Source organism: Scyliorhinus torazame, chromosome 13 (assembly GCF_047496885.1).
Source record: "Scyliorhinus torazame isolate Kashiwa2021f chromosome 13, sScyTor2.1, whole genome shotgun sequence".
Taxonomy (NCBI): Eukaryota; Metazoa; Chordata; class Chondrichthyes; order Carcharhiniformes; family Scyliorhinidae; genus Scyliorhinus; species Scyliorhinus torazame.
Window position 1 is genome coordinate 97,789,918 of NC_092719.1, and position 25,413 is coordinate 97,815,330.

General features: G+C 49.9%; 1 protein-coding gene across 2 annotated transcripts in view; it reads right to left on the reverse strand.

Annotated features, from left to right (window-relative positions):
- Window positions 1–96: 96 nt before the first annotated feature.
- nckipsd (NCK interacting protein with SH3 domain) overlaps window positions 97–25,413 on the reverse strand; it is a 429,686-nt gene continuing 404,369 nt past the window's right edge. For both annotated transcript variants that reach the window (XM_072471987.1, XM_072471988.1), the window contains one exon: window positions 97–440. In XM_072471987.1, coding sequence (XP_072328088.1) covers window positions 240–440 — 201 coding nt within the window. In that variant the 3' untranslated portion in view covers window positions 97–239. The remainder of the gene's footprint in view (window positions 441–25,413) is intronic.

Here is a 25,413-nt window from a genome sequence, read left to right on the forward strand (position 1 = left end):
TGTAGACAACAGTGTAGCAACGGTCAGTCACAATGCTTCACCATTCTGTAGCAAGTCGAGGGGACAAAGTCTCACAGGAAGTCAAAGAAACATTCGTAAGGCTGAGAAAGGCTTTGGGTTTAGTTACAGATAAAAGCATATTGTCAACAGGGATGAGCAATTTAGAAAAACCATGTTGGCTAATCTTTCAAACGTTTGTATTCAACATACTTTAAACTCATTTGGTACATTCCCTTGAGTTAGGTCTCAATAGCAAAGTTTGGAAATTCTTTATAAATTTCATTGATGATTAGCTTGTCCATCTGACATGGCTGGTCATTCTCCTCTTCAGCCAGGATTCGCTGGAATGTGACCTGTAGGTCAGGGAGGCGGTGCTGGTGACATATGTAATCTGTTGAGCGAATGATGGCGTGCATCAGTGAAAGGTACTCCATTCTGATCTGTAGGAACAAGAAGTGGGAGAAGGACAATGTGGAAAGCTTTGTCATTATATACAGCATTGATTAATGTTCGATCCAACACAAGGAAGCAAATATTAAACTACAAAATCTCCAGTGTTTACTGCAATAGCAGGGGAACATCGGAACAGGAGTAGGCCGTTCAGCCTGTTAAGCCTGCTCTGCCATTTACTACGATCATGGCTGATCAGACACTTCAATGGCTTTTACACCCACCATCCCCATTACCCTTTCTGTTATTGTTAATCAGAAATCAATCAATCTCTTCAAACAAACTCAATGAGTGAGCTTCCACTGCCCTCTGGGATAGAGAATTCCAGAGGTCCACAACCCTCTTTATGAATAAATTTCTCCTCATCTTGGTCCTAAGTGACTTGCCCCTTATTATGAAATTGTGCACCCTGGTTCTCGACTCTGTAGTCAAGGGAAACATCTTACCTACATCTACCTTGTCTATACTTTTAAGCATTTTGTAGGTGTCAATGAGATCACCTCTCATTCTTTGGAACTCGAGGGAATACAGGCCCAGTTTGCCCAATCTCTCTTCACAAGGTTGTCCCGCCATTTTGGAGACAAGTCTGATGAACCTGCATTGCACTCCCTCTATGGCAATGGCAATAATATCCATTCTGAGGTAAGGCTACTCACAATATCCAGGTGCGGCCTAACCAAGATTCTATACAATTGAAGCAAGACCTCACTACTCCTGTATTCAAATCCTCTTGCGGTAAAGGCTAACAGTTCATTAGCCTTCCTAATGGTTTGCTGAGCTGCATGTTAGCCTTCAGTGGCTTATGGACAGGACAGCCAGGTCCCTTTGTATATCTACACGTTCTCATTTGTTATCATTTAGGAAGCACTCAGCACATCTGATCATTCTACCAAAGTGGATCACCTCACATTTTTCCACATTATATTCCATCTGCCATGTTCTTGTCCACTCACTGGGTCTGTTCAAATCCTCCCATAACCACTTTACATCTTCCTCACAACACACATTCCAGCCTAGCTTTGTATCATCCGTGAACTTGGAAATATTACATTTGGTCCCCACATCCAAATCATAGCTATATATTGTCAACAGCTGGGGCCCCGAGTACTGATCCTTGTTAAAATTACCCCACTAGTCACAGCTTGTCAATGTGAGAACGGCCTGTCTATTCCTACTCTATTTTCTGCCTCTTAGCCAATCCTCAATCCATGCCAGTGTATTAGCTCCTATCCCATGTGCTTTAAATGTGGTAATCAACGTCCTGTGGAGAACTTTGTCAAACGTCTTCAAAAAGGTCCACGTCCACCGACTCCCCATTATCAATTCTGTTAGAATCATCCTCATAAAACTTCTAACAGGTTCATACATGATTTCCAATTCATTGAGGGCAGCACGGTAGCATTGTGGATAGCACAATTGCTTCACAGCTCCAGGGTCCCAGGTTTGATTCCGGCTTGGGTCACTGTCTGTGTGGAGTCTGCACATCCTCCCAGTGTGTGCGTGGGTTTCCTCCGGGTCCTCCGGTTTCCTCCCACAGTCCAAAGATGTGCAGGTTAGGTGGATTGGCCATGCTAAATTGCCCTAGTGTCCAAAATTGCCCTTAGTGTTGGGTGGGTTATGGGGATAGGGTGGAGTTGTTGACCTTGGGTAGGGTGCTCTTTCCAAGAGCCGGTGCAGACTCGATGGGCCGAATGGCCTCCTTCTGCACTTTAAATTCTATGATAATCTATGAAATCCATATTGTTTATAACCAACCAGTGTCCATTTATCATATCCTTCAGAATAGATTCTAGCATTTCTCCTACTATTGATGTAAGGCTAACAGGTCTGTAGTTCCCGGTTATCTCTCTCCCTCTCTTCTGAAATAGTGGGCTGGCATTTGCTTTTTTCCAATTTACAGGAGCCGCTCCAGAACCTACAGGATTTTTGAATCTCTGCAGCAACCACTTCAACAATCTGGGGTCTAGATCTTCAGGTCTTGGGGACTTATCAATCTTCAGTCCCTTAATATCTCAAATATATACTAATGTCCTTCAATTCCTCATTTTCTCAATTCACTTGGATCTCTAGGATCTTCTTGACAAACACATAGATAGGATGGGTATAGAGGGATAAGTACAAGGAAGTGCTGAGAGTTTTGGCAAAGGTATCATGACCGGTGCAGGCTTGGAGGGCTGAAGGGCCTGTTCCTGTGCTCTATTGTTTTTTGTTCTAATTCTGGGAGATTTCTTATATCTTCCTCGCTGAAGACAGACATGAAGGAATCATTCATCTTCCCTGCTGTTACTCTATTCCCCATTAAATTCCTATTCTCCATTAAATTCCTATTCCCCATTAAATTCTCCTGATTCTGCTGGCAATGAACTTAATCAAACACTTCCTTTTTACACACCTATAACTTCCAAAATTACACTTATATAGTCATGTGGAAGGCATGATGAAATCAGATAACTTTAGGATGGTTCTGGAATTTACCACAAGCCCAAAGTGACTCCTCTGATTTCCCTATAAGAACTTCTAAGTATGAATTTACAGACTTGAACCTGCTTAGGGAACAACTTTTGTTCTCAACAGAGCACTGCGAATTTATACTGAGCTTTCTGTTCATAGGTCTCAGCAGTCTCTTAATGCAAGACTTTGGTCACCAGTGTTCAGGGAGACGGTGGCGTATTGGTAATGTCACTGAACTAGTAATCCAGAGGGCCAGCCTAATGCTGTAGGGACCTGGGTTTAAATCCCACTATGGTATGAATTTGAATTCAATTAATAAATCTGGAATATAAAGCTAGTCAGTAAATAGTGACCATAAAACTATCAACAGTTTTTGGCTCAAAGAAGGGCAGAACTAGGGGTTGAATATTTCTGGATACAAGGTGTTCAGGGAAGGAAAGAGAAGGAGTAACAGGATTGATCAAGGGAACATTGCAGTGCTGGAAAGGACGTCCAAGAGGAGTCAGTGACAGAATCTAGTTGGTTAGAACCAAGAGATAATTGAGGTACCATTACATTGTCCAGAGTTGTGTATAGGCCATCAACTACTGGGAGAAATGTAGAGGAACAAATCTACAAGGAATTTACTGAGAGATGTAAGGGTAGTTATAACGGGGATTTCAATTATCTGACTATTGACTGAGATAGGGCAGAGAAGGCAAGAGCTCCTAGAGGGTGTTCAGGAGAATTTTCTGTATGAGTATGTTTGCATCCAATGAGAATCGAGGCATTACCAGACCTGCTTCTTGGGGTTAAGGTGGGTTAAATGGACCAAATGTCAGTAGGGGAATATTTTGGGAGGAAGCCAATTCAAATGGGTTAAACATGGACCTGGCCCAGATAAATTGGAATCAAAGATTGTCAGGCAAAACCGTAACTGAACAATGAGCTGCCTTCACAGAGGCGATAGTTTGGGTTTAGACAAATTACATTCTCAAGAGATGGAAAGATAGGGCAAGCAAATTCAGATCTCCCTGAATACGACAGAGATAGAGATTACAATGGAGCAGGAAAAGAAGACATATGACAGATGTCAGGTAGATGATACAAATGAGAACCAGAAATGAATATGGAAAGTTTGGAAAGGAAGTGAGAAGGGGATTAAGAGAAGAGACTGGCAGTTAATAGAAAATTAAATTCAAAAGTCTTCTTTATGAATATAAATAACAAAAATGTAGCAAGAGGAGGAGTGGGGAAAATTAGAACCAAAAAGAGGACGGAAGCTTGGAGACAGAGGACATTGCTGAGGTACTAAATAAGTACTTTGCGTTGTAACTCTAACCCTTTCACCACGGAAGAAAATGCTTCCCAAGTCATAGTAAAAGAAGGAAGTAGAGGCACTGCATGATTAAAATTGATGAGGAAGGACTTCCGGTGGTGGCCATGAGCTTGGCAGCCACATAAAAGGTGGCTCCTACCTGGAAACTGGTATTTGCACCTTTTCAACCCGATGAACGGCACCAGAAGTGAGGACGGAAATGTTGGTGGGCTGCCGGGCGAAAAGAAAAGGGAATAAAAACAAGCAGAGCAAAATCCTGCTATGGAGTCAGTGGATCCGTGTGGTAGCGCAGAGTCAAACATGGTGGACCGTGCAGAGTCGCCGACACCACCCCAGTCCTCGACGGAGAGACTGATAGTGTTCATAGCGGCAAAACTCCAGAAACACCAAAGTCAGGAAAGGAGTACCTGCTGTTGGCAATGGAAACGCCTGTCGAGGCGGTGCTAGGCTCTCTCGGTGGGTCTATAGACCGGGTGGAGCTGTGCCTGCGGTCGCAGGGAGCGATGATCCTGGAAATGGAGAGGACGATCACGGAGCAGGCCGGACGAATTGCCTCGTTAGAGGCCAAAATAACGATGTTGGCGGCGACCCAAAAGATCATGAAGTCCAGAGTTGATGACCAGGAGAACCGGTCTCGCTGCCAGAACCACTGGATCGTCGGGCTCCCAGAGCGCACAGAAGGTAAGACCCCAACCGAATACATCTCGAAGATGCTTGGGAAGCTGGTCGGGGAGCGGTGGACCCCCACAAGGTGGACCATGCCCAGAGGTCGCTTCGGCAGAAGCCACAATCCGGGGAATCAATTGTCTGCAATTGTCAGGCTCCACGAGTTCCAGGGCAAGGAATGCATCTAAAGATGGACAAAGACCAGGTGGACCTGCGACTGGGAGGGACACTCCATTCATATCTACCAAAACATTGGGGCCGACTTGGCGAACCCCCAAGCAGAACTTAATATGACCAAAACAACACTGTGCAAAAGTAAAGGCCGATTTGGCATGTTGTACCCGGCAAAACCTTGGGTCACTTTAAAGGACAGGGACCATTTCTTTTCCACGGTGGAGGAGGCAAATGACTTTGTACAGAAGAATGGACTGGGAAAGAACGGAGTGTGGGTTGTGATAGAACATAGAACATAAAGTGCAGAAGGAGGCCATTTGGCCCATCGAATCTGCACCGACCCATTTAAGCCCTCACTTCCACCCTATCCTCGTAACCCAATAACCCCTTCTAACCTGTTTGGACACTAAGGGCAATTTAGCATGGCCAATCCACCTAACCTGCACATCTTTGGACTGTGGGAAGAAACCGGAGCACCCGGAGGAAACCACGCAGACACGGGGAGAACGTGCAGACTCTGCACAGTTAGTGTCCCAGCGGGGAAGAGAATCTGGGACCCTGGCACTGTGAAGCCACAGTGCTAGCCACTTATGCTACCGTGCTGCCCACCGTGATGTTTTAGATGTTCATTATTCGGGAATTTCTACACGTGTTTGTTTTGTTAAGATTATAGATCCTGTGGGCTTTCTCTGTTTGGGGTTACACGGCTGGACCCTACAGGTATCGGGGCTAATCCATTTGGGTAAAGGGGAGTGTGGAACTTCTCTTTAGGTTTCTATTTTGTTCCTCTTCCAATACGAGTGATTCTGAATGGGTGGAGTGGGGATACAGGACTAGTGGAGACCATTTGGGTTAGGATTGTCAGGTTTTGTTTCTGGGGTCACCATGCTAGCAAGCATGCTTATAGATGGGAGGTATGCAAGGGGGGACCACGCCCAGTCTCCCAAGAAGGGGGTGGCGTCTGGCAGGGTTGGGCGGAAAGCCAATATGCTGGGACTGGCTGGTTCCTTGGGGTACCATGGGGAGGGAGATTGGAGAAGGGAGGGTCGCTTGAAGAGGAGGCTGGCTGTCCGATCGAAGGGGGCAGAGGGAGAGTAGAATGCTGGTTACACAGATTTCATGGTCGGATGGTTTGATTAAGGACATTGACAGCGGCCATCTTGGACGGATTGCAGAAAAAGACAAACTTGAGCATGCAGTGGCATGTCCACGAGGTGAATATGGCTGACCCTGAAAGAGGGGGGGGTGCAGAGACCTCACCGTCCCCGTCAGAATTGTCACTTGGAATATGAAGGGGATTAAGCGGTCAAAAAATCCAGAGTCTTCCACCACTTGAAACGTCTGAGGGTTGATGTAATCTTTTTACAAGAGACACATCGGAGGGCCAAGGACCAGATGAGGGTAAGGAGGAGCTGGGTGGGACAAGCGTACCTATCACATTTTGACATGAGGGCGAGATGGTAGCAACCATTTTTAATAGCGGGTAGACACGGGGGGATGTAATGTAATGGTGAGTGGGGCTTTGGATAGTGCTCAGGTGGTACTGGTGAATGTGTACGCCCCAAACTGGGATGATGCAGTTTACCAAGAAATCATTGGCAGCGATCTCCGACCTCGACTCCCATCAATTGATCATGGGGGGGGGGCCTAAGGAGTGACCTTAACTGTGTTCTTGACCCGAGGGTGGACAGATCAAGTCCCAGGTCTTGTGCAAAGTCGGGACTGGCGAAAGAGCGGACTGTTTTCATGGAATAGATGAAGGGAAGACCTGTGGAGGTTCAGCCACCCGAGGGAGAGGGAGTTCTCCTCCTTCTCACACGCTCACAGGGCATATTCCCGAATAGACTTCTTTGCAGTGAGGAAATCGGTGCTTCCAGTGGTAGTGGGGGATGAATGTTCAGCAATAGTTATTTCAGACCATGCACCACGTTATGTGGATGTGAGGTTGGAGGTAGATCGTGGAGGTTGGGCACAGCTCTCCTCGCCGGCAAGGCTTTGTGTGAAAAGACAGCAGTGACCACCGGTAATTATGTGAGCAACAACCAGAACGGGGAAGTCTCACCCTCCACATTCTGGGAGACACTGAAGGCGGTGATCAGGGGGGAAATAATTCATACATGTCCCACAGGGATAAGGCAGGGGAGGGGTGGGGGGGGGGGCGGGTGAAGAGGAGAGAAGGCAGTCATACAGCGATTGACTGACTCCATATCAGAGGTGGGTCGGCAGCACTCTGCATGTCGAAGATGCTAGCGGGAAGGAAAAGACTGCAATTGGAGTTCAAGCTGATTTCAACCGGGAAGGCTGTGAGCCTTGACACCATTCGCGTTGGACCTTCTATGAGCATGGTGACAAGGCCAGCCGCATGTTGGCCCACCAGTTGTGGAAGCTGGCGGCCGCACGGGAGATAGAACAGGTCAGGGACAAGGGAGGTCAGCTGGTTACAGCTCCAGAAAAGATAAATGATGCCTTCGGAAACTTCTACCAGGGGCTGTACACATCTGAGTCCCGGGAAGGGGACTCCGAGATGAAACAATTTCTGGACAGAGTAGACTTCCCGATGGTGGAAGAGGGAAGGGACTGGTCGAGTTTGGAGGAGGTAATGGAGTACATCAGCTCCATGCAATCTGGGAAGGCACCGGAACCGGATGGGTCTTTGCGGCGGTGCTGGCTCCACCTTGCTGGGAAGGTCAATGACTTGCTGTCGCAGGGGCCTTGACGCTCACATTGGCGTAGGCTTCAATCGCATTGATTCTGAGGAATGACAAAGATCCGGTGGAGTATGGGTCATACAGACCTATCTCACTTCTGAACACCAATATAATGTTTTAGCTAAGGTCCTGGCAAGAGGACTGGAGAGTTGCTTGCCAGGAGTGATCGCGGAGGACCAAACCGGGTTTGTCAAAAGATCAGCTAACATCAGGCGACTGTTGAACGTTGTCCCACCCAGGGAGGAGACACCTAAAATGATCATCGCCATGGATGCAGAGAAGGCCTTTGACTGGGTGTTCATAGAGTACATAGAACATACAGTGCAGAAGGAGGCCATTCGGCCCACTTAAGCCATCACTTCCACCCTATCCCCGTAACCCAATAACCACTCCTAATCTTTTTGGTCACTAATGGCAATTTACCATGGCCAATTCACCTAACCTGCACGTCTTTGGACTGTGGAGGAAACCCACGCACACATGGGGAGAACGTGCAGACTCCGCACAGACAGTGACCCAGCGGGCAATCGAACCTGGGACCTGGCGCTGTGAAGCCACAGTGCTATCCACTTGTGCTACCGTGCTGCTCTGAAGTGCCCTGGTGGAGTGGAAATACCTCTTTGAGGTACTGGAACTGTTTGGGAATGGTCCAGTGTTCATCTCATGGATTAAACGGTTGTAGAGGGCTTTCATGGCAAGCATCTGGACGAACGGCGTGAGCTTAGACTACTTCCGGTTGCACAAGGGCATGGCAGGGATGCCAGGTGTCGCCACTGCTGTTCGTTCTGGCAATTGAGCCACAGGTGATCGCGCTCAGGTCCTCGGGTGAGTGGAGAGGCATTGAGAGAGGAGCAGGGAGCATAGAGTGTCCCTCTAAGCGGGAAGTCTGGTTCTCACCCTCTCTCACACCCTAGCCAGCATGGGAAAGATAATGGAGCTCCTGAGGCAGTTCGGAGCCTTCTCAGGATACAAACTAAACCGATGGAAGAGCAAAATCTTCCTGACTAACCCCCATGGAGGGGAAGTGGAGCTGGGAGCACTGCCATTCAAGTAGGCTCAAACTAAGTTTAGGTACATGGGGATCCAGATGGCACATGACTGGGCCTGGCTCCACAAACTGAACCTGGCTAGTTTGGTGGAAGGGGTGAAAGAGGACCTGCGAAGGTGGAACTCCCTCCCTCCACTCTCTCAGCGGGTGTGTGCAGACGATAAAAATTAACTTCCTACCGAGTTTACTATATGCATTTCGGTCGCTCCAGACTTTCCGCCCCAAATCGTTCTTCGCCAAGGTGGATAAACAGATTTCGGCCTTCATGTGGTCGGGGAAGAATCCCAGATTCGAGGGACCGTTCTGCAGAGGGGACGGTGCTCGGGTGGTTTGGCACTGACAAATCTTTTACTGGGCAGCGAATGCAGAAAGCGTGCGTGAGAGAGCCAGGGTCGGTGTCGGAGCAGGTAGAGGAAGCATCGTGATAAGGGACATCCTGGAGGGTGCTGGTTGATACCTCTTTCCTGTTCTCCCTGGCCAGATTCTCGACAAGTCCGGTGGTGGTACCATCGTTGAAAGTCTGGAACCAATTCAGGCACCATTTCAGGTTGAGGGGCATGTCCGTCTCGGTACCAATTTGCGACAACTACAGGAACCGAAAGCTACTTTCAGAACTTGGAAGAGGGAGGAAGATGTGGTGATTTTTGGGGACATGTATGTTTGCAAGTTCTGAGCAGATGATGGAGAAATTTCAACTCCTGAAAGGGAATGAGTTTAGACATCTCCAAATATGGGGCTTTCTCTGCAAGAAGGCCCCTCGTTCCCTCAGCTGTCAAAGCACACATTGCTGGACACTGCAGGATGAATTAGGAGAGGGGAAAATCTCAGACATATACAAGTGGTTGTTGGAGGAAATAAGGGCCCCGTCATAGAGACAAGAGAGACATGGGAGAAGGAATTCGGCCTCGACCTAGAAGGAGGGCTTTGGAGTGAGATCTTAAAACAGTTAATTCCACCTCCTCTAGACTGGGCCTCATACAACTGAAGGTGGTGGATAAGGCACACCTGACCAGAGCGCGCATGAGTGGGTTCTTCCCTGGGGCGGAGGATAGATGTGAGTGATGCCAGAGGGGGCCGGCGAACCACTCCCACATGTTCTATCCAAAGCTGGTCGAGTTCTGCCCGCGTTCTTTGAGGCCATGTTGGGGACCAGGATGGAACCCTTTTTTAAAAAAAATAATTGTTATTAAAGTTTTCACAAAATATCAATAACAAAATGTAAAAGGAACCCAATAGAATTAAATACAAAACAAAACAAAACAACCCAGTGCCCCTCCCCCGATACATAAATAATATATTTACACCCGCCGAAACACATAGCAAACATAGCAAATATCTACACCCCCTCAGATTCCCCCAGTATAGACAAACAAAAATAAAATAGAACCCCCCAAACCCCTCCCCCCCCGGGTTGCTGCTGCTGACCATTGTCTACCGTTCTGCCAGCAATTCCAAGAACGGTTGCCACCACCTGAAGAACCCTTGCACCGATCCCCTTAAGGCAAGTTTCACCCTCTCCAATTTAATAAACCCCGTCATATTGTTGATCCAGGATTCCACACTTGGGGCCTCGCATCCTTCCACTGAAGAAGAATCCTTCGCCGGGCTACCAGGGACGCAAAGGCCAGAATACCAGCCTCTTTCGCCTCCTGCACTCCGGGCTCCTCTGCAACCCCAAATATTGCGAGCCCCCAGCTCGGTTTGACCCTGGATCCTACCACCCTCGACACTGTCCTTGCTAAGCCCTTCCAAAATTCTTCCAGCGCTGGGCATGCCCAGAACATATGGGTGTGGTTTGCTGGGCTCCCTGAGCACCTAACACACCTGTCCTCACCCCCAGAAAACCGGCTCATCCTTGTCCCGGACATGTGTGCCCTGTGCAGCACCTTAAACTGTATGAGGCTGAGCCTCGCGCACAAAGAGGAAGAGTTCACCCTTCTGAGGGCATCTGCCCACGTCCCCTCCTCGATCGCCTCCCCCAAACTCCTCCTCCCACTTACCTTTCAGCACCTCCATCGAGGCCTCCTCCTCCTGCATCACCTGGTATGTTTCCGAGATCTTCCCCTCTTCAACCCACGCCCCCGAGAGCACCCTGTACCGTGCGTGGCGGCAGCAGGGGAAATTCCACCACTTGCCGCCTGGCAAACGCCCTTACCTGTAGATACCTAAGGACATTTCCCCGGGGAAGCCCGTACTTCTCCTCCAGCTCACCCAGGCTCGCGAACTTCCCATCCACAAACAGGTCCCCCAACCTTCTTATCCCTGTGCTGTGCCACCCCGAAAACCCTCCATCTATTCTCCCTGGGACAAACCGGTGGTTCCCCCGTATCGGGGTCCACACTGAGGCCCCCACTTCCCCCCTGTGCCGCCTCCTTGTATTAGTGAGAGGCAGCACGGTTTTGTGAAGGGGAGGTCGTGTCTCACTGACTTGATAGAGTTTTTCGAGGAGGTCACTAAGATGATTGATGCAGGTAGGGCAGTAGATGTTGTCTATATGGACTTCAGTAAGGCCTTTGACAAGGTCCCTCATGGTAGACTAGTACAAAAGGTGAAGTCACACGGGATCAGGGGTGAGCTGGCAAGGTGGATACAGAACTGGCTAGGCCATAGAAGGCAGAGAGTAGCAATGGAGGGATGCTTTTCTAATGGGAGGGCTGTGACCAGTGGTGTTCCACAGGGATCAGTGCTGGGACCTTTGCTCTTTGTAGTATATATAAATGATTTGGAGGAAAATATAACTGGTCTGATTAGTAAGTTTGCAGACGACACAAAGGTTGGTGGAATTGCGGATAGCGATAAGGACTGTCGGAGGATACAGCAGGATTTAGATTGTCTGGAGACTTGGGCGGAGAGATGGCAGATGGAGTTTAATCCGGACAAATGTGAGGTAATGCATTTTGGAAGGTCTAATGCAGGTAGGGAATATACAGTGAATGGCAGAACCCTCAAGAGTATTGAAAGTCAAAGAGATCTAGGAGTACAGGTCCACAGGTCACTGAAAGGGGCAACACAGGTGGAGAAGGTAGTCAAGAAGGCATACGGCATGCTTGCCTTCATTGGCCGGGGCATTGAGTATAAGAATTGGCAAGTCATGTTGCAGCTGTATAGAACCTTAGTTAGGCCACACTTGGAGTATAGTGTTCAATTCTGGTCACCACACTACCAGAAGGATGTGGAGGCTTTAGAGAGGGTGCAGAAGAGATTTACCAGCATGTTGCCTGGTATGGAGGGCATTAGCTATGAGGAGCGGTTGAATAAACTCGGTTTGTTCTCACTGGAACGAAGGAGGTTGAGGGGAGACCTGATAGAGGTATACAAAATTATGAGGGGCATAGACAGGGTGGATAGTCAGAGGCTTTTCCCCAGGGTAGAGGGGTCAATTACTAGGGGGCATAGGTTTAAGGTGAGAGCGGCAAGGTTTAGAGTAGATGTACGAGGCAAGTTTTTTATGCAGAGGGTAGTGGGTGCCTGGAACTCGCTACCGGAGGAGGTGGTGGAAGCAGGGACGATAGTGACATTTAAGGGGCATCTTGACAAATACATGAATAGGATGGGAATAGAGGGATACGGACCCAGGAAGTGTAGAAGATTGTAGTTTAGTCGGGCAGCATGGTCGGCACGGGCTTGGAGGGCCGAAGGGCCTGTTCCTGTGCTGTACATTTCTTTGTTCTTTGTTCTTGAAACCCATGCAGACATGGGGAGAATGTGCAAACTCCACACGGACAGTGACCCAGGGCCGGGATTCGAACACGGGTGCTCAGCGCCGTAGGCCCAGTGCTAACCACTGTGCCACATGCCGCCCTTGCTTTTTCAGTTGATGAGGTACCAAGACAAATTCATTAAAAAAAAAATTTTTTTAAAGTGTTTTTATTGATATTTTACAGTTTTTACAGAGTAACACCTCAAGTGTGTCTGATATTGACAAATAAAGTTGTTTCTTATCGACACAGTTTTTACATGTGGTTGCCCTCATCTGCCTCCCCTCCCCCTTCTTTTGTTGGTGGCTTAGAATCCCTCTTCATGATGCCTTCTGCCTTTGGCGTCACACACTGCGTTCAGTTTCTTTCTGTCGGGGTCTTTCGTTTTTGTCATGGGGGGGGGGGGAGCTGCGTGACCCCTCTCCTCCTATCCTTTTACCCCGTGTTCCACTCTGTGACCCCCTTGGGTTCCCTTCTCCCCTTCCCCTCCTTTGCCTCTTTCACATGTGTGTGCCTTCTGTTGTCTTCCTCCCTCCCTTCCCCACCCCGTCTGTCCCTAGTTGCTGTTGGCCTCGAACAGGTCTTGGAACAGGCTGATGAATGGCCCCCATGCTTTGTGGAAGCCCTCATCTGACCCTCGGATGGTTACTTGATCTTCTCCAGGTGGAGGAATTCCGGGAGGTCTGCCAGCCAGTCTGCAGCTGTGGGTGGTTTGCTGATGGCCAGCCGAGCAGGATTCTCCGGCGTGCGATAAGGGAAGCAAAAGCAAGGGCGTCCGCCCACCTCCACATATGTCGCTTGGCCTCGGAAGGTCGTTCCCTTACAGGAGGACGCTTGCAGCCTCACCCATTCCGTGTTTGGCTCTCGTATGCATCCCCTCATCCTCTTGGCTGTGGCTGCCCAGTGGTGATACCCTGAAGACTGTCACTCTCAGGCAAGGCTCCACCCTCATCCCCACAACCTTGGACATCGCCTCGGAGAAGGCTGTCCAGAACCCGACAAGTCTGGGGCAGGCCCAGAACATGTGGGTGTGGTTCGCCGGGCCCCTCTGGCACCGCTCACATTTGTCCTCCACCTCTGGGAAGAACCTGCTCATTAGGGTTCTGGTCAGGTGTGCTCTGTGCACACTTTAAACTGCATAAGGCTGAGCCTGGTGCAGGAGGTGGTGGTGTTGGCCCTGCTCAGTGCTTCACTCCAGAGTCCCCACCCCACTTCTGTCCCCAGTTAGTCCTCCTATTTTTGTCTGGCTTTGTCCAGTGGTAGACTTGCCCTATCCAGTAACCACCTGTATATGCTCCCGCAGTTTCCCCCCCCCTTGCTGTCCTTGTTTATTAGTTCCTCCAGTAGCGTCTCTCTTGGGGCCGTGGGGTATCTTGCCGTCTCCTTGCAGAGAAAGTGTTTAATTTGGAGGTATCCGAGTTCCTGTCCTGTCGGCAGGTTCAGGTCTAAGCATGGCTGGTGGGAATCTGTGGTTGCCGCAGATAGAGGCCATGGGGGATATCCTGGTTATTCTGAAATGCTGCCTCATTTGGTTGCATGTTTTCAGAGGCCAGCACCACTGGGCAGGATGTGTACTTTGTTGGGGGATGATGAGAGTACTGGCGAGAGCTCAAAGGGCCGTTCCCTAGCATGAGGACTCCTCCAGCCTTACCCATTCCGTGTTTGGCTGCCGTATCCATCCCTTCACCCTCTCGGTTGTGGCTGCCCAGTGGTAATACTGTAGATTCGACAGGGCCAGACCACCCTTAGTTGTCCTCCTTTGCAGTGTTTTCTTGGGGATTCTTGGGTTCCTACTCCCCCACACAAACGCCATGATCATTTTGTCCACTTTGTGGAAATACGCCTTGTGGATGGAAGAGGAACCTCGGCAGTACGTTCATTTTGACCGTCTGCACCCTCCTCGCTGGGGAAAGCATCCCATCTCTGTAGGTCCTTTTTAAACTTCATCCGCCAGACTGGTCAGATTCCACTTGTGGATCTGTGTCCAGCCACGGGCTATCTGGATCCACAGGCAGGGGAATTTGATTTGGGCTTGTTTGAATGGTAGTCCCTCCAGCTCTGTCCCTCCCCCGTTAGGGTTCATTGGAATGCCTCGCTCTTGCCCAGGTTGAGTTTGTGGTCCGAAAAGGCTCTGAACTCTTCCAGCAGTTGCATGATTTCTTTTTAGGCCATTCTGTGGATCTGAGACGTGGAGGGGCAGGTCATCCGCAGAGAGCGACATTCTATGCTCTCCACCTCCTCTTTGGATGCCCTTCTAGATTTTCGGATCTCGAAGGGCGACTGCCAGGGTTTGAATTCCCAGGGCAAACAGAAGCAGAAACAGTGGGCATCCCTGCCTTGTGGCCCTGTGTAGCTGGAAATATTCAGAGCTGGTGCTTTTGGTCCGAACGCTTGCCTTGGGGGCATTGTACTGGACTTTCACCCACGAGGTGAACCCAGTCCCCGGCCCAAACCGCTCCAGTACCCTCTGAGGTACTTCCATTCGACTCTGTCGAAGGCTTTTTCTGCGCCCAGGGAGACGATCACTTCTGGTGTTGTCTCCCCGGATAGGGTCATTATTACATTCAGCAGCCACCTGATGTTCACAGTCAGCTACCTACCCTTGACAAAGCCCGAATGGTCCTCTGCTACCACCTCAGGTATGCAGTTCACAATCTCTTGGCCAGGACTTTCGCAAGTACTTTCCCGTCTACATTGAGTAGCAAAATCGGTCTGTATGATTCCGCATTCCGATGGATCCTTATTATTTTGGACTTTCAGCGATATCGTGGATGTGTTAACGTAGGAGGCAGGGTGCCCTTCGCGAGCGAGTCTACGAACATGTCCTGTAGGTATGGGGCCAGGGCTGATGCGGATTTCTTATAGAAGCCCGCCAGGTGCCTTCCCCACCTGCATGGAGCTGATGCTCTCCATGATTTCTCCCAGTCCTATCGGTGCTTCCAGCTCCAGCTCCCCCCCACCCCCCAATCTATCGTTCCCCACAACTGACATGTGCAGTATATCGAGGCACCATTTCATCCCCGTGTCCCAGTCGGGGGGGTTCATAGGTGTACAGTCCTCGGCAAAAGGCCTCGAACACTCGGTTGACCTTTTTTTGCTCAGTTACCAATCTGCCTCTGCTGTTCCTCACCTGAGCTATCTCTCTTGTGGCTGCCTGCTTTCTCAGCTGGTGAGCCAGTAGACGGTTAGCCTTTGCCCCATTTTCGTAGGAGGTCACCGGTGTCTGGCAGAGTTTCCGCACTGCTTTCCTGGCGGATAGCAGGTTCAACTCCATCTGTAGCTTTTTCCACTCCACCAGAAGCTCTACGGTTGGAACCTCAGAGCACTTTCAGTCAGCCACCAGGATGGACAGCCTCGGTCTGAGAAACTGCTGTCACTGTCCGGGAAACTGCCGCCGCCATCCGGAAAACTGCTGCCGTCCGGGAAACTGCTGCCGTCCGGGAAACTGCCGCCGCCGTCCGGTAAACCGCCGCCGTCCGGAAAACTGCTGCCGTCCGGGAAACTGCCGCCGCCGTCCGGTAAACCGCCACCGTCCGGAAAACCGCTGCCGTCCGGGAAACTGCCGCCGCCGTCCGGGAAACTGCCGCCGCCGTCCGGTAAACCGCCACCGTCCGGAAAACTGCTGCCGTCCGGGAAACTGCCGCCGCCGTCCGGTAAACCGCCACCGTCCGGAAAACTGCTGCCGTCCGGGAAACTGCCGCCGCCGTCCGGTAAACCGCCACCGTCCGGAAAACTGCTGCCGTCCGGAAAACTGCTGCCGTCCGGGAAACTGCCGCCGCCGTCCGGGAAACCGCCGCCGTCCGGAAAACTGCTGCCGTCCGGAAAACTGCCGCCGCCGTCCGGTAAACCGCCACCGTCCGGAAAACTGCTGCCGTCCGGGAAACTGCTGCCGCCGTCCGGTAAACCGCCGCCGTCCGGAAAACTGCTGCCGTCCGGGAAACTGCCGCCGCCGTCCGGTAAACCGCCGCCGTCCGGAAAACTGCTGCCGTCCGGGAAACTGCCGCCGCCGTCCGGTAAACCGCCACCGTCCGGAAAACTGCTGCCGTCCGGTAAACCGCCACCGTCCGGAAAACTGCTGCCGTCCGGAAAACTGCTGCCGTCCGGGAAACTGCCGCCGCCCGGAAAACTGCTGCCGTCCGGAAAACTGCCGCCGCCGTCCGGTAAACCGCCACCGTCCGGAAAACTGCTGCCGTCCGGGAAACTGCCGCCGCCGTCCGGTAAACCGCCGCCGTCCGGAAAACTGCCGCCGCCGTCCGGTAAACCGCCACCGTCCGGAAAACTGCCACCGCCGTCCGGTAAACCGCCACAGTCCGGGAAACTGCCGCCGCCGTCCGGTAAACCGCCGCCGTCCGGAAAACTGCCGCCGCCGTCTGGTAAACCGCCACCGTCCGGAAAACTGCTGCCACCGTCCGGAAAACTGCTGCCACCGTCCGGAAAACTGCTGCCACCGTCCGGGAAACTGCCGCCGCCATCCGGGAAATTGCCGCCGGCGTCTAGGTAGCTGCTGCTGTCCAGGAAACTGCCGCCGCCGTCCGGGAAACTGCCGCCACCGTCCGGGAAACTGCCGCCACCGTCCGGGAAACTGCCGGCGTCTAGGTAACTGCTGCCGTCCAGGAAACTACCGCCGCCGTCCGGGAAACTGCCGCCACCGTCCGGGAAACTGCCGCCACCGTCCGGGAAACTGCCGCCACCGTCCGGGAAACCGCCGCCACCGTCCGGGAAACCGCCGCCACCGTCCGGGAAACTGCCGGCGTCTAGGTAACTGCTGCCGTCCAGGAAACTACCGCCGCCGTCCGGGAAACTGCAGCCGCCGTCCGGGAAACTGCCGCCACCGTCTAGGAAACTGCCGCCACCGTCCGGGAAACTGCCGCCACCGTCCGGGAAACTGCCGGCGTCTAGGTAACTGCTGCTGTCCAGGAAACTACCGCCGCCGTCCGGGAAACTGCCGCCACCGTCCGGGAAACTGCCGCCACCGTCCGGGAAACTGCCGCCACCGTCCGGGAAACTGCCGCCACCGTCCGGGAAACTGCCGCCACAGATTGGCAACCCATGAGTGACAGCAGGTGAAAGAAGAACATTTGCGTTGCAGTGATGGAGTTCAGACCAGGAAATTACTGCAGTGAGGAGACAGTCAGAGACACAGGATTTCGCTATTCACTGAGCAGCCCTACCCCTTCCACAACCTTTCCAACACATTGAGGTGGCAAATGGAGTTTAATGTAGAGAAGTGTGAGGTGATTCACTTTGGAAGGAATAACAGGAATGCGGAATATTTGGCTAATGGTAAAGTTCTTGGAAGTGTGGATGAGCAGAGGGATCTAGGTGTCCATGTACATAGATCCCTGAAAGTTGCCACCTAGGTTGATAGGGTTGTGATGAAGGCCTATGGAGTGTTGGCCTTTATTGGCAGAGGGATTGAGTTCCGGAGTCGGGAGGTCATGTTGCAGCTGTACAGAACTCTGGTAAGGCCGCATTTGGAGTATTGCGTACAGTTCTGGTCACCGCATTATAGGAAGGACGTGGAGGCTTTGGAGCGGGTGCAGAGGAGATTTACCAGGATGTTGCCTGGTATGGAGGGAAAATCTTATGAGGAAAGGCTGATGGACTTGAGGTTGTTTTCGTTGGAGAGAAGGTGGTTAAGAGGAGACTTAATAGAGGCATACAAAATGATCAGGGGGTTGGATAGGGTGGACAGTGAGAGCCTTCTCCCGCGGATGGAAATGGCTGGCACGAGGGGACATAACTTTAAACTGAGGGGTAATAGATATAGGACAGAGGTCAGAGGTAGGTTCTTTATGCAAAGAGTAGTGAGGCCGTGGAATGCCCTACCTGCTACAGTAGTGAACTCGCCAACATTGAGGGCATTTAAAAGTTTATTGGATAAACATATGGATGATAATGGCATAGTGTAGGTTAGATGGCTTTTGTTTTGGTGCAACATCGTGGGCCGAAGGGCCTGTACTGCGCTGTATTGTTCTATGTTCTATGTTCTATTGAAGGCCAGAGCATGGATAGCAATGGGAGCTCTGGGAGAGAGTCCACATTAACTAAAGGCCTCAGGGTTACAAAGAAAACTTCTGTATATTTTTATATGCTGTCAGAGCCATAGCTGATTATTATAGAATTTACAGTGCAGAAGGAGGCCATTTGGCCCATCGAGTCTGCACCAGCTCTTGGAAAGAGCACCCCACCCAAGGTCAACACCTCCACCCTATCCCCACAACCCAGTAACCCCACCCAACACTAAGGGCAATTTTGGACACTAAAGGCAATTTAGCATGGCCAATCCACCTAACCTGCACATCTTTGGACCGTGGGAGGAAACTGGAGCATCCGGAGGAAACCCACGCACTCACTGGGAGGATGTGCAGACTCCGCATAGTGACCCAAGCCGGAATCGAACCTGGGACCCTGGAGCTGTGAAGCAATTGTGCTATCCTTAATGCTACCGTGCTGCCCTACACAGCAGCATGATGTCCTCACACAGCAAGGCACTGAGGAACCCTCGGCTTCATACAACGAGGTGATGGAGCCCTTTGACAAAAGGGCAAAATTGCAAGAGCAAAATTCAATTAAGATAGCCCAAAGCCCAGGTGGGGCTCCTGATTCCTTTGTTAGCAAGTACCTGCTGTTATGGAGTCTTCCAACATGAACTGATTACAGACTGTATTACAGTCGGTGCCTCGACCATGCACTGTTGACTTGTTACAATCCAAAGAGGATCCAACCCTAGAGAAGGCTGAACAGATCGCAGGGTGACAGAATTCAGAGGTGAAAATCAAGCGTAATTTGAAATCATTTTGAGGTGCAATAGGGGTTGATCCAGCACATAGACCCAAGGTCATGAGCCTCGCCCAAGAAAATAGCTGTGAAAACTAGCATGGGACCAGGGAGAACAATTCCATCTATATCCAGGTCCTCCAATTGCAGAGGTATCTGACAATGTTGCATGAAGGCGGCCCAGCAGGGGGAGCTAAATGCTTTCTCTGTGGCAGGACTGGTCATTGGAAACAGTTTTGTAAATCCAAAACAGCACTCAAGGGCAGAAAATTAGAACATGTTCCCAGTCAGTTTGAGATCCAAGGAATGGGAGATATACCAACCAGATATTTCCAACCTGATGATTTCCTGGGAGAGATCAATGAAGCTGATAAAGAGTTCTGGTCTATGCAGTTCGAAATTTAAGGCGACACAGAACTGAATTTAAACTTGACACTGGAACAGGAGTCTCTGCCTTATCAGACAGATTGGATTGGCTTCCAAATTGGCTAAAAATAATCAAAATGCAACAAACTATAGTGGCATAGTGTAGGTTAGATGGCTTTTGTTTCGGTGCAACATCGTGGGCCGAAGGGCCTGTACTGCGCTGTATTGTTCTATGTTCTATGTGAACTGATTGAAATTAAAAGGACCTGGAGGCACAAACCTCCAAGAGAAGGATTAGTTCACCAAAACCTTTAAGCGTGAAGAAAAATAAATGAATGAAAGCGTCTATATTTTACAGAATCAGCCAATTTCTCTGGTCAGCATGTTTAAGATTTGGTCTCATACAGAAGCTCGATAAGGTCTCAGTCGAGGACAGTGATGTAATGTTTCAGGAAGAATTTCCAAGTTGGTTGAAGGACCGCAGAAGATCAGCAGCAACATTTGTTACACAGAGGGCAACTCAATATTATAGAAACACGACGGAAACCACAGGAGGAGATTGCAGATCATAATCCTTTTCATAGACAGGTTGGAAGGTATGGCAGTAAAAAAGACAGTGACCATCTGCTGGAGGTGCTTCTTGACCTTGGCTGGCTCTTTCCTGACAGAGTTCATGTGAAAGAGGCTGTTGCAGAAACAGGTGATCCGTTGGAAGACGGTATCCTGGACCTTGTTGCACTCTGATTCCACTGCCGATCCAGGTGAAATCTCTTTTTTTGAGGAGTCAGTTGAAGAAGCTGAAGAGATCTACTTGTCCCACTGGATTCACCAATGAGATGCTTTGTAAAACATCGGCTGACCAAGACAGAAAAGTAATGGCTGATTCAGAGTCGGATCAAACAACGAGAGGAAATGCAGAACGGATTAAAATTTGTGAGAAACTAAACTGCAGCCCACACTTGAATCAAAAAGATTTGCTACGGAGCCACAGAAGGTGATGTTGGGACATCAGCCAAAACGTCAATCAGAAAGGTAGATGTGAAGGAGGGCCTCAACGGAAAGGTATAGGTGGGGGTTAGGGAGGAAATTCCAGAGCTTAAAGCTGCCAATGGTACAACGTATAAAACAAGGGAGGTGAAGGGCTGAGAGTTAGACGAGTGCAGACATCTCAAGAGGGGTGTAGGAGGTTATAGAAATGGGGAGGGGCCAGGCCACAGAGAGATTTGAAAATAAGAATAAGAATTTTAAAGTTGTTGCGCTGACAGTAATAGTCATGGGAAAACGTGAGGTAATTCACTTTGGATCCGTGGAAGACAAATAGGAATATTTTCATGATGACGTAAAACCAAAAGTGTGTCTGAGCAAAGGAAGCTTGTGTCAATGTGTAGAATACATCGAATCCCTACAGTGCAGAAGGAGGCCGTCCTGCACCGGCCCTCCAAAAGTGCACCCCATCTAGGCCCATTCACCAGCCCGATCTCCATCACCCCATAACCCCACCTAACCTGCACATCTCTGGATTGTGGGAGGAAACCGCAGCACCCGGAGGAAACCCACGCAGGCATGGGGAGAAAGTGCAAACTCTACTCAGTGACCTGAGGCCGGAATTGAACCCGGGTCCCTGGAACTATGAGGCAGCAGTGTTAACCACTGTGCCACGAGCACGGGTTGAGGTACAGAAGGTCTCATGGAATGTGATCCTTAAAGTCAATATAGTTGGAATATACAAAGGGGAATAAATTCTGGGTCAGAACCCAGCCTTTGGATGCATTGAATGCCAGAAGTAGAATTTTATTACGGAGGTATAATTGGACCAGGAGCTGATGCAAAGTCAGTGAGCACATGGGTGTTGGCGAACAGTCTTGGTGTGAGGTCAGACAGACAGCAGAACCTTCGGCGAGCTGAAATTTGAGGACAGCAGCAAGGTCAGCATGGGAGTGGTCAGGCCTCAGAGAAACAATGTCCACAAGGGTATAGGCAGATGGGTTGAGGAAGGGGTGGATATGCAGCTGGAGAAGACAATCTTGGTGATGAAGAGGTGGGGATTCAGCTTTGTTTCAAATAGGATTCTATTAAATTGGCCCCACAAATTCTAACAGTGAGAGACTCAGAGTCCATTGTGGTGCTACATTTAGAACAAAGAACAAAGAAAAGTACAGCACAGGAACAGGCCCTTCGGCCCTCCAAGCCTGCGTTGACCATGCTGCCCGTCCAAACAAAAATCTTCTACACTTCCTGGATCCGTATCCCTCTATTCCCATCTTATTCATTTATTTGTCAAGATGCCCCTTAAATGTCACTATCGTCCCTGCTTCCACCACCTCCTCCGGCAACGAGTTCCAGGCACCCACTATCCTCTGTGTAAAAACCTTGCCTCGTACATCTCCTCTAAACCTTGCCCGTTGCACCTTAAACCTATGCCCCCTAGTAATTAACACCTCTACACTGGGAAAGAGTCTCACACTATCCACTCTGTCTATGCCCCTCATAATTTTGTAGACCTCTCAACCTCTGTCGTTCAGTGAGAACAAACCGAGTTTATTCAACCGCTCCTCATAGCTAATGCCTCCATACCAGGCAACTTCCAGATAAACCTCTTCTGCACTCAGTCGAAAGCCTCCACATCCTTCTGGTAGTGTGGTGACCAGAATTGAACTCTATACTCCAAGTGTGGCCTAACTAAGGTTCTATACAGCTGCAACATGACTTGCCAATTTTTATACTCAATGACCCGGCCAATGAAGGCAAGCATGCCGTATGCCTTCTGACTACCTTCTCCACCTGTGTAGCCCCTTTCAGTGACCTGTGGACCTGTACTCCTAGATCTCTTTGACTTTCAATACTTTTGAGGATTCTACCATTCACTGTATATTCCCTACCTGCAGTAGGCCTTCCAAAATGCATTACCTCTCATTTGTCCGGATTAAACTCCCATCTGCCATCTCTCCGCCCAAGTCTCCAAACAATCTAAATCCTGCTGTATCCTCTGACAGTCCTCATCGCTATCCGCAATTCCACCAACCTTTGTGTCGTCCGCAAACTTACTAATCAGACTAGTTACATTTTCCTCCAAATCATTTATATATACTACGAACAACAAAGGTCCCAGCACTGAACCCTGCGGAACACCACTAGTCACAGCCCCACTTGTCACAGCCCTGCAATCAGAAAAGCACCCTTCCATTGCAACTCTCTGCCTTCTTGACCGAGCCAGTTTTGTATCCATCTTTCCAGCTCTGATCCCGTGTGACTTCACCTTTTGTACCTGTCTGCCATGAGGGACCTTGCCAAAGGCCTTACTGAAGTCCATATGACAACATCCACTGCCCTACCTGCATCAATCATCTTTGGAACCTCCTTGAAAAACTCTATCAAGTTGGTAAGACACGACCTCCCCTTCACAAAACCATGCTGCCTCTCGCTAATACGTCCACTTGTTTCCAAATGGGAGTAGATCCTGTCTCGAAGAATTCTCCCCAGTAATTTCCCTACCACTAACGTAAAGCTCACCGGCTTGTAGTTCTCTGGATTATCCTTGCTACGTCTTAAACAAAGGAACAACATCGGCTATTCTCCAGTCCCCCAGGACTTCACCTGAAGACAGTGAGGATCCAAAGATTTCTGTCAAGGCCTCAGCAATTTCCTCTCTTGCCTACTTCAGTATTCTGGGGGAGATCCCATCAGGCCCTGGGGACTTAACCACCTTAATATTTTTTAAGACGCCCAATGTCTTTTTGGATCTCAATGTGACCCATTCTATCGACACAGCCTTCTCCAGATTCAACATCCACCAATTCCTTCTCTTTGGTGAATACTAATGCAAAGTATTCATTTAGTACCTCGCCCATTTCCTCTGGCTCCACACATAGATTCCCTCCCCTGTCCTTCAGCGGGCCAACCCTCTCTCTGGCTACCCTCTTGCTTTTTATGTACATGTAAAAAGGCTTGGGATTTTCCTTAACCCTATTTGCCAATGACTTTTCGTGACCCCTTTTAGTCCACCTGACTCCTTGCTTAAGTTCCTTCCTACTTTCCTTTTATCCCACACAGGCTTTGTCTGTTCCCAGCCTTTTAGCCCTGACAAATGCCTCCTTTTTCTTTTTTACAAGGCCTACAATATCTCTTGTTATCCAAGGTGCCCGAAATTTTCCATATTTATCCTTCTTCCTCACAGGAACATGCCGGTCCTGAATTCCTTTCAACTGACATTTGAAAGCCTCACAATGTCAGATGTTGATTTACTCTCAAACATCCACCCCCAATCTAGGTTCTTCAGTTCCCGCCTAATATTGTTATAATTAGCCTTCCCCCAATTTAGCACATTCAACCTAGGACCACTCTTATCCTTGTCCACCAGCACTTTAAAACTTACTGAATTGTGGTCACTGTTCCCGAAATGCTCCCCGACTGAAACTTTTACCACCTGGCCGGGCTCATTCCCCAATACCAGGTCCAGTACCGCCCCTTCCCTAGTTGGACTATCCACGTATTGTTTTAAGAAGCCCTCCTAGATGCTCCTTCCAAACTCTGCCCCATCCAAGCCCTGAGTGAGTCCCAGTCAATATTGGGGAAGTTAAAGTCTCCCATCATAACAACCCTGTTGCTTTTACTCCTTTCCAAAATCTGTCTACCTATCTGTTCCTCTATCTCCCGCTGGCTGTTGGGAGGCCTGTAGTGAACCCCCAACATTGTGATTGCATACTTCTTATTCCTGATCTCTACCCATATAGCCTCGGAGGTTTCCTCCCGCAGTACAGTTGTGATATTCTCCCTAACCAGTAGCGCAACTCCTCTACACCTTTCACATCCCCTTCTATTCCGCCTGAAACATCCAAATCCTGGAACGTTTAAATCAGCTTTAAACAAAGTTTCTACTTGCAGCTGGAGCATGTTAATTATTTAATTCGATTAGGCCAGTTTTCAGAGGCTAGTCACAGTATAAAGGTGAGCCAGCTACAGGGCAGACTTTGGTTGCACTGAGTGCTGAATTTGGGTGCATTTGAGTGCATTAGTGAGAGTTTGGTGACTGAGGGAGTGCTGAATTTGGGTGCATTTGAGTGCTATAGTGACAGTTTGGTGACTGAGGGAGTTAGGTGAGGAGGGAGCAAGGTGCTCCTTTCATTTCTTTTCCACAAAGAGCGAGGAGGGAGCCGTGAGTTGACAGAGAGTGCAGCTGACTGGGAGCAGAGTCGGAGGGCGGAGGTCCAGTTGGTCCACAGGGCAGCTACATTCTGTAAGGTAAGAGGGGAGTTGCATGCTCCTCCTGTAGGATGTGGGTGCTGAGGGGTACCACCGGTGTCACCACTGACTATACCTGCGGGAAGTGCACCCAACTCCAGCTCCTCAGAGACCGTGTTAGAAAACTGGAGCTGGAGGAACTTCGGATCATCCGGGAGGCAGAGGGGGTAATAGAGAAGAGTTACAGGGAAGTAACCACACCCAAGGTACAGGACAAGAGTAGCTGGGTTACAGTCAGGGGAAGGAAAATGAACGGGCAGACTGTGCAGGGATCCCTCGTGGTAGTTCCCCTTCAAAACAAGTATACCATTTTGGATGCTGTTGGGGGGGGATGACCTACCGGGGGAAGGCCCTAGCAGCCAGGTCTCTGGCACTGAGTCTGACTCTGTGGCTCAGCAGGGAAGGGGGAGAATAGAAAAGCAATAGTGATAGGACACTCAATTGTTAGGGGAATAGATAGGAAATTTTGTGATCGGGATTGAGACTCCTGGAAGGTATGTTGCCTCCCGGGTGCCA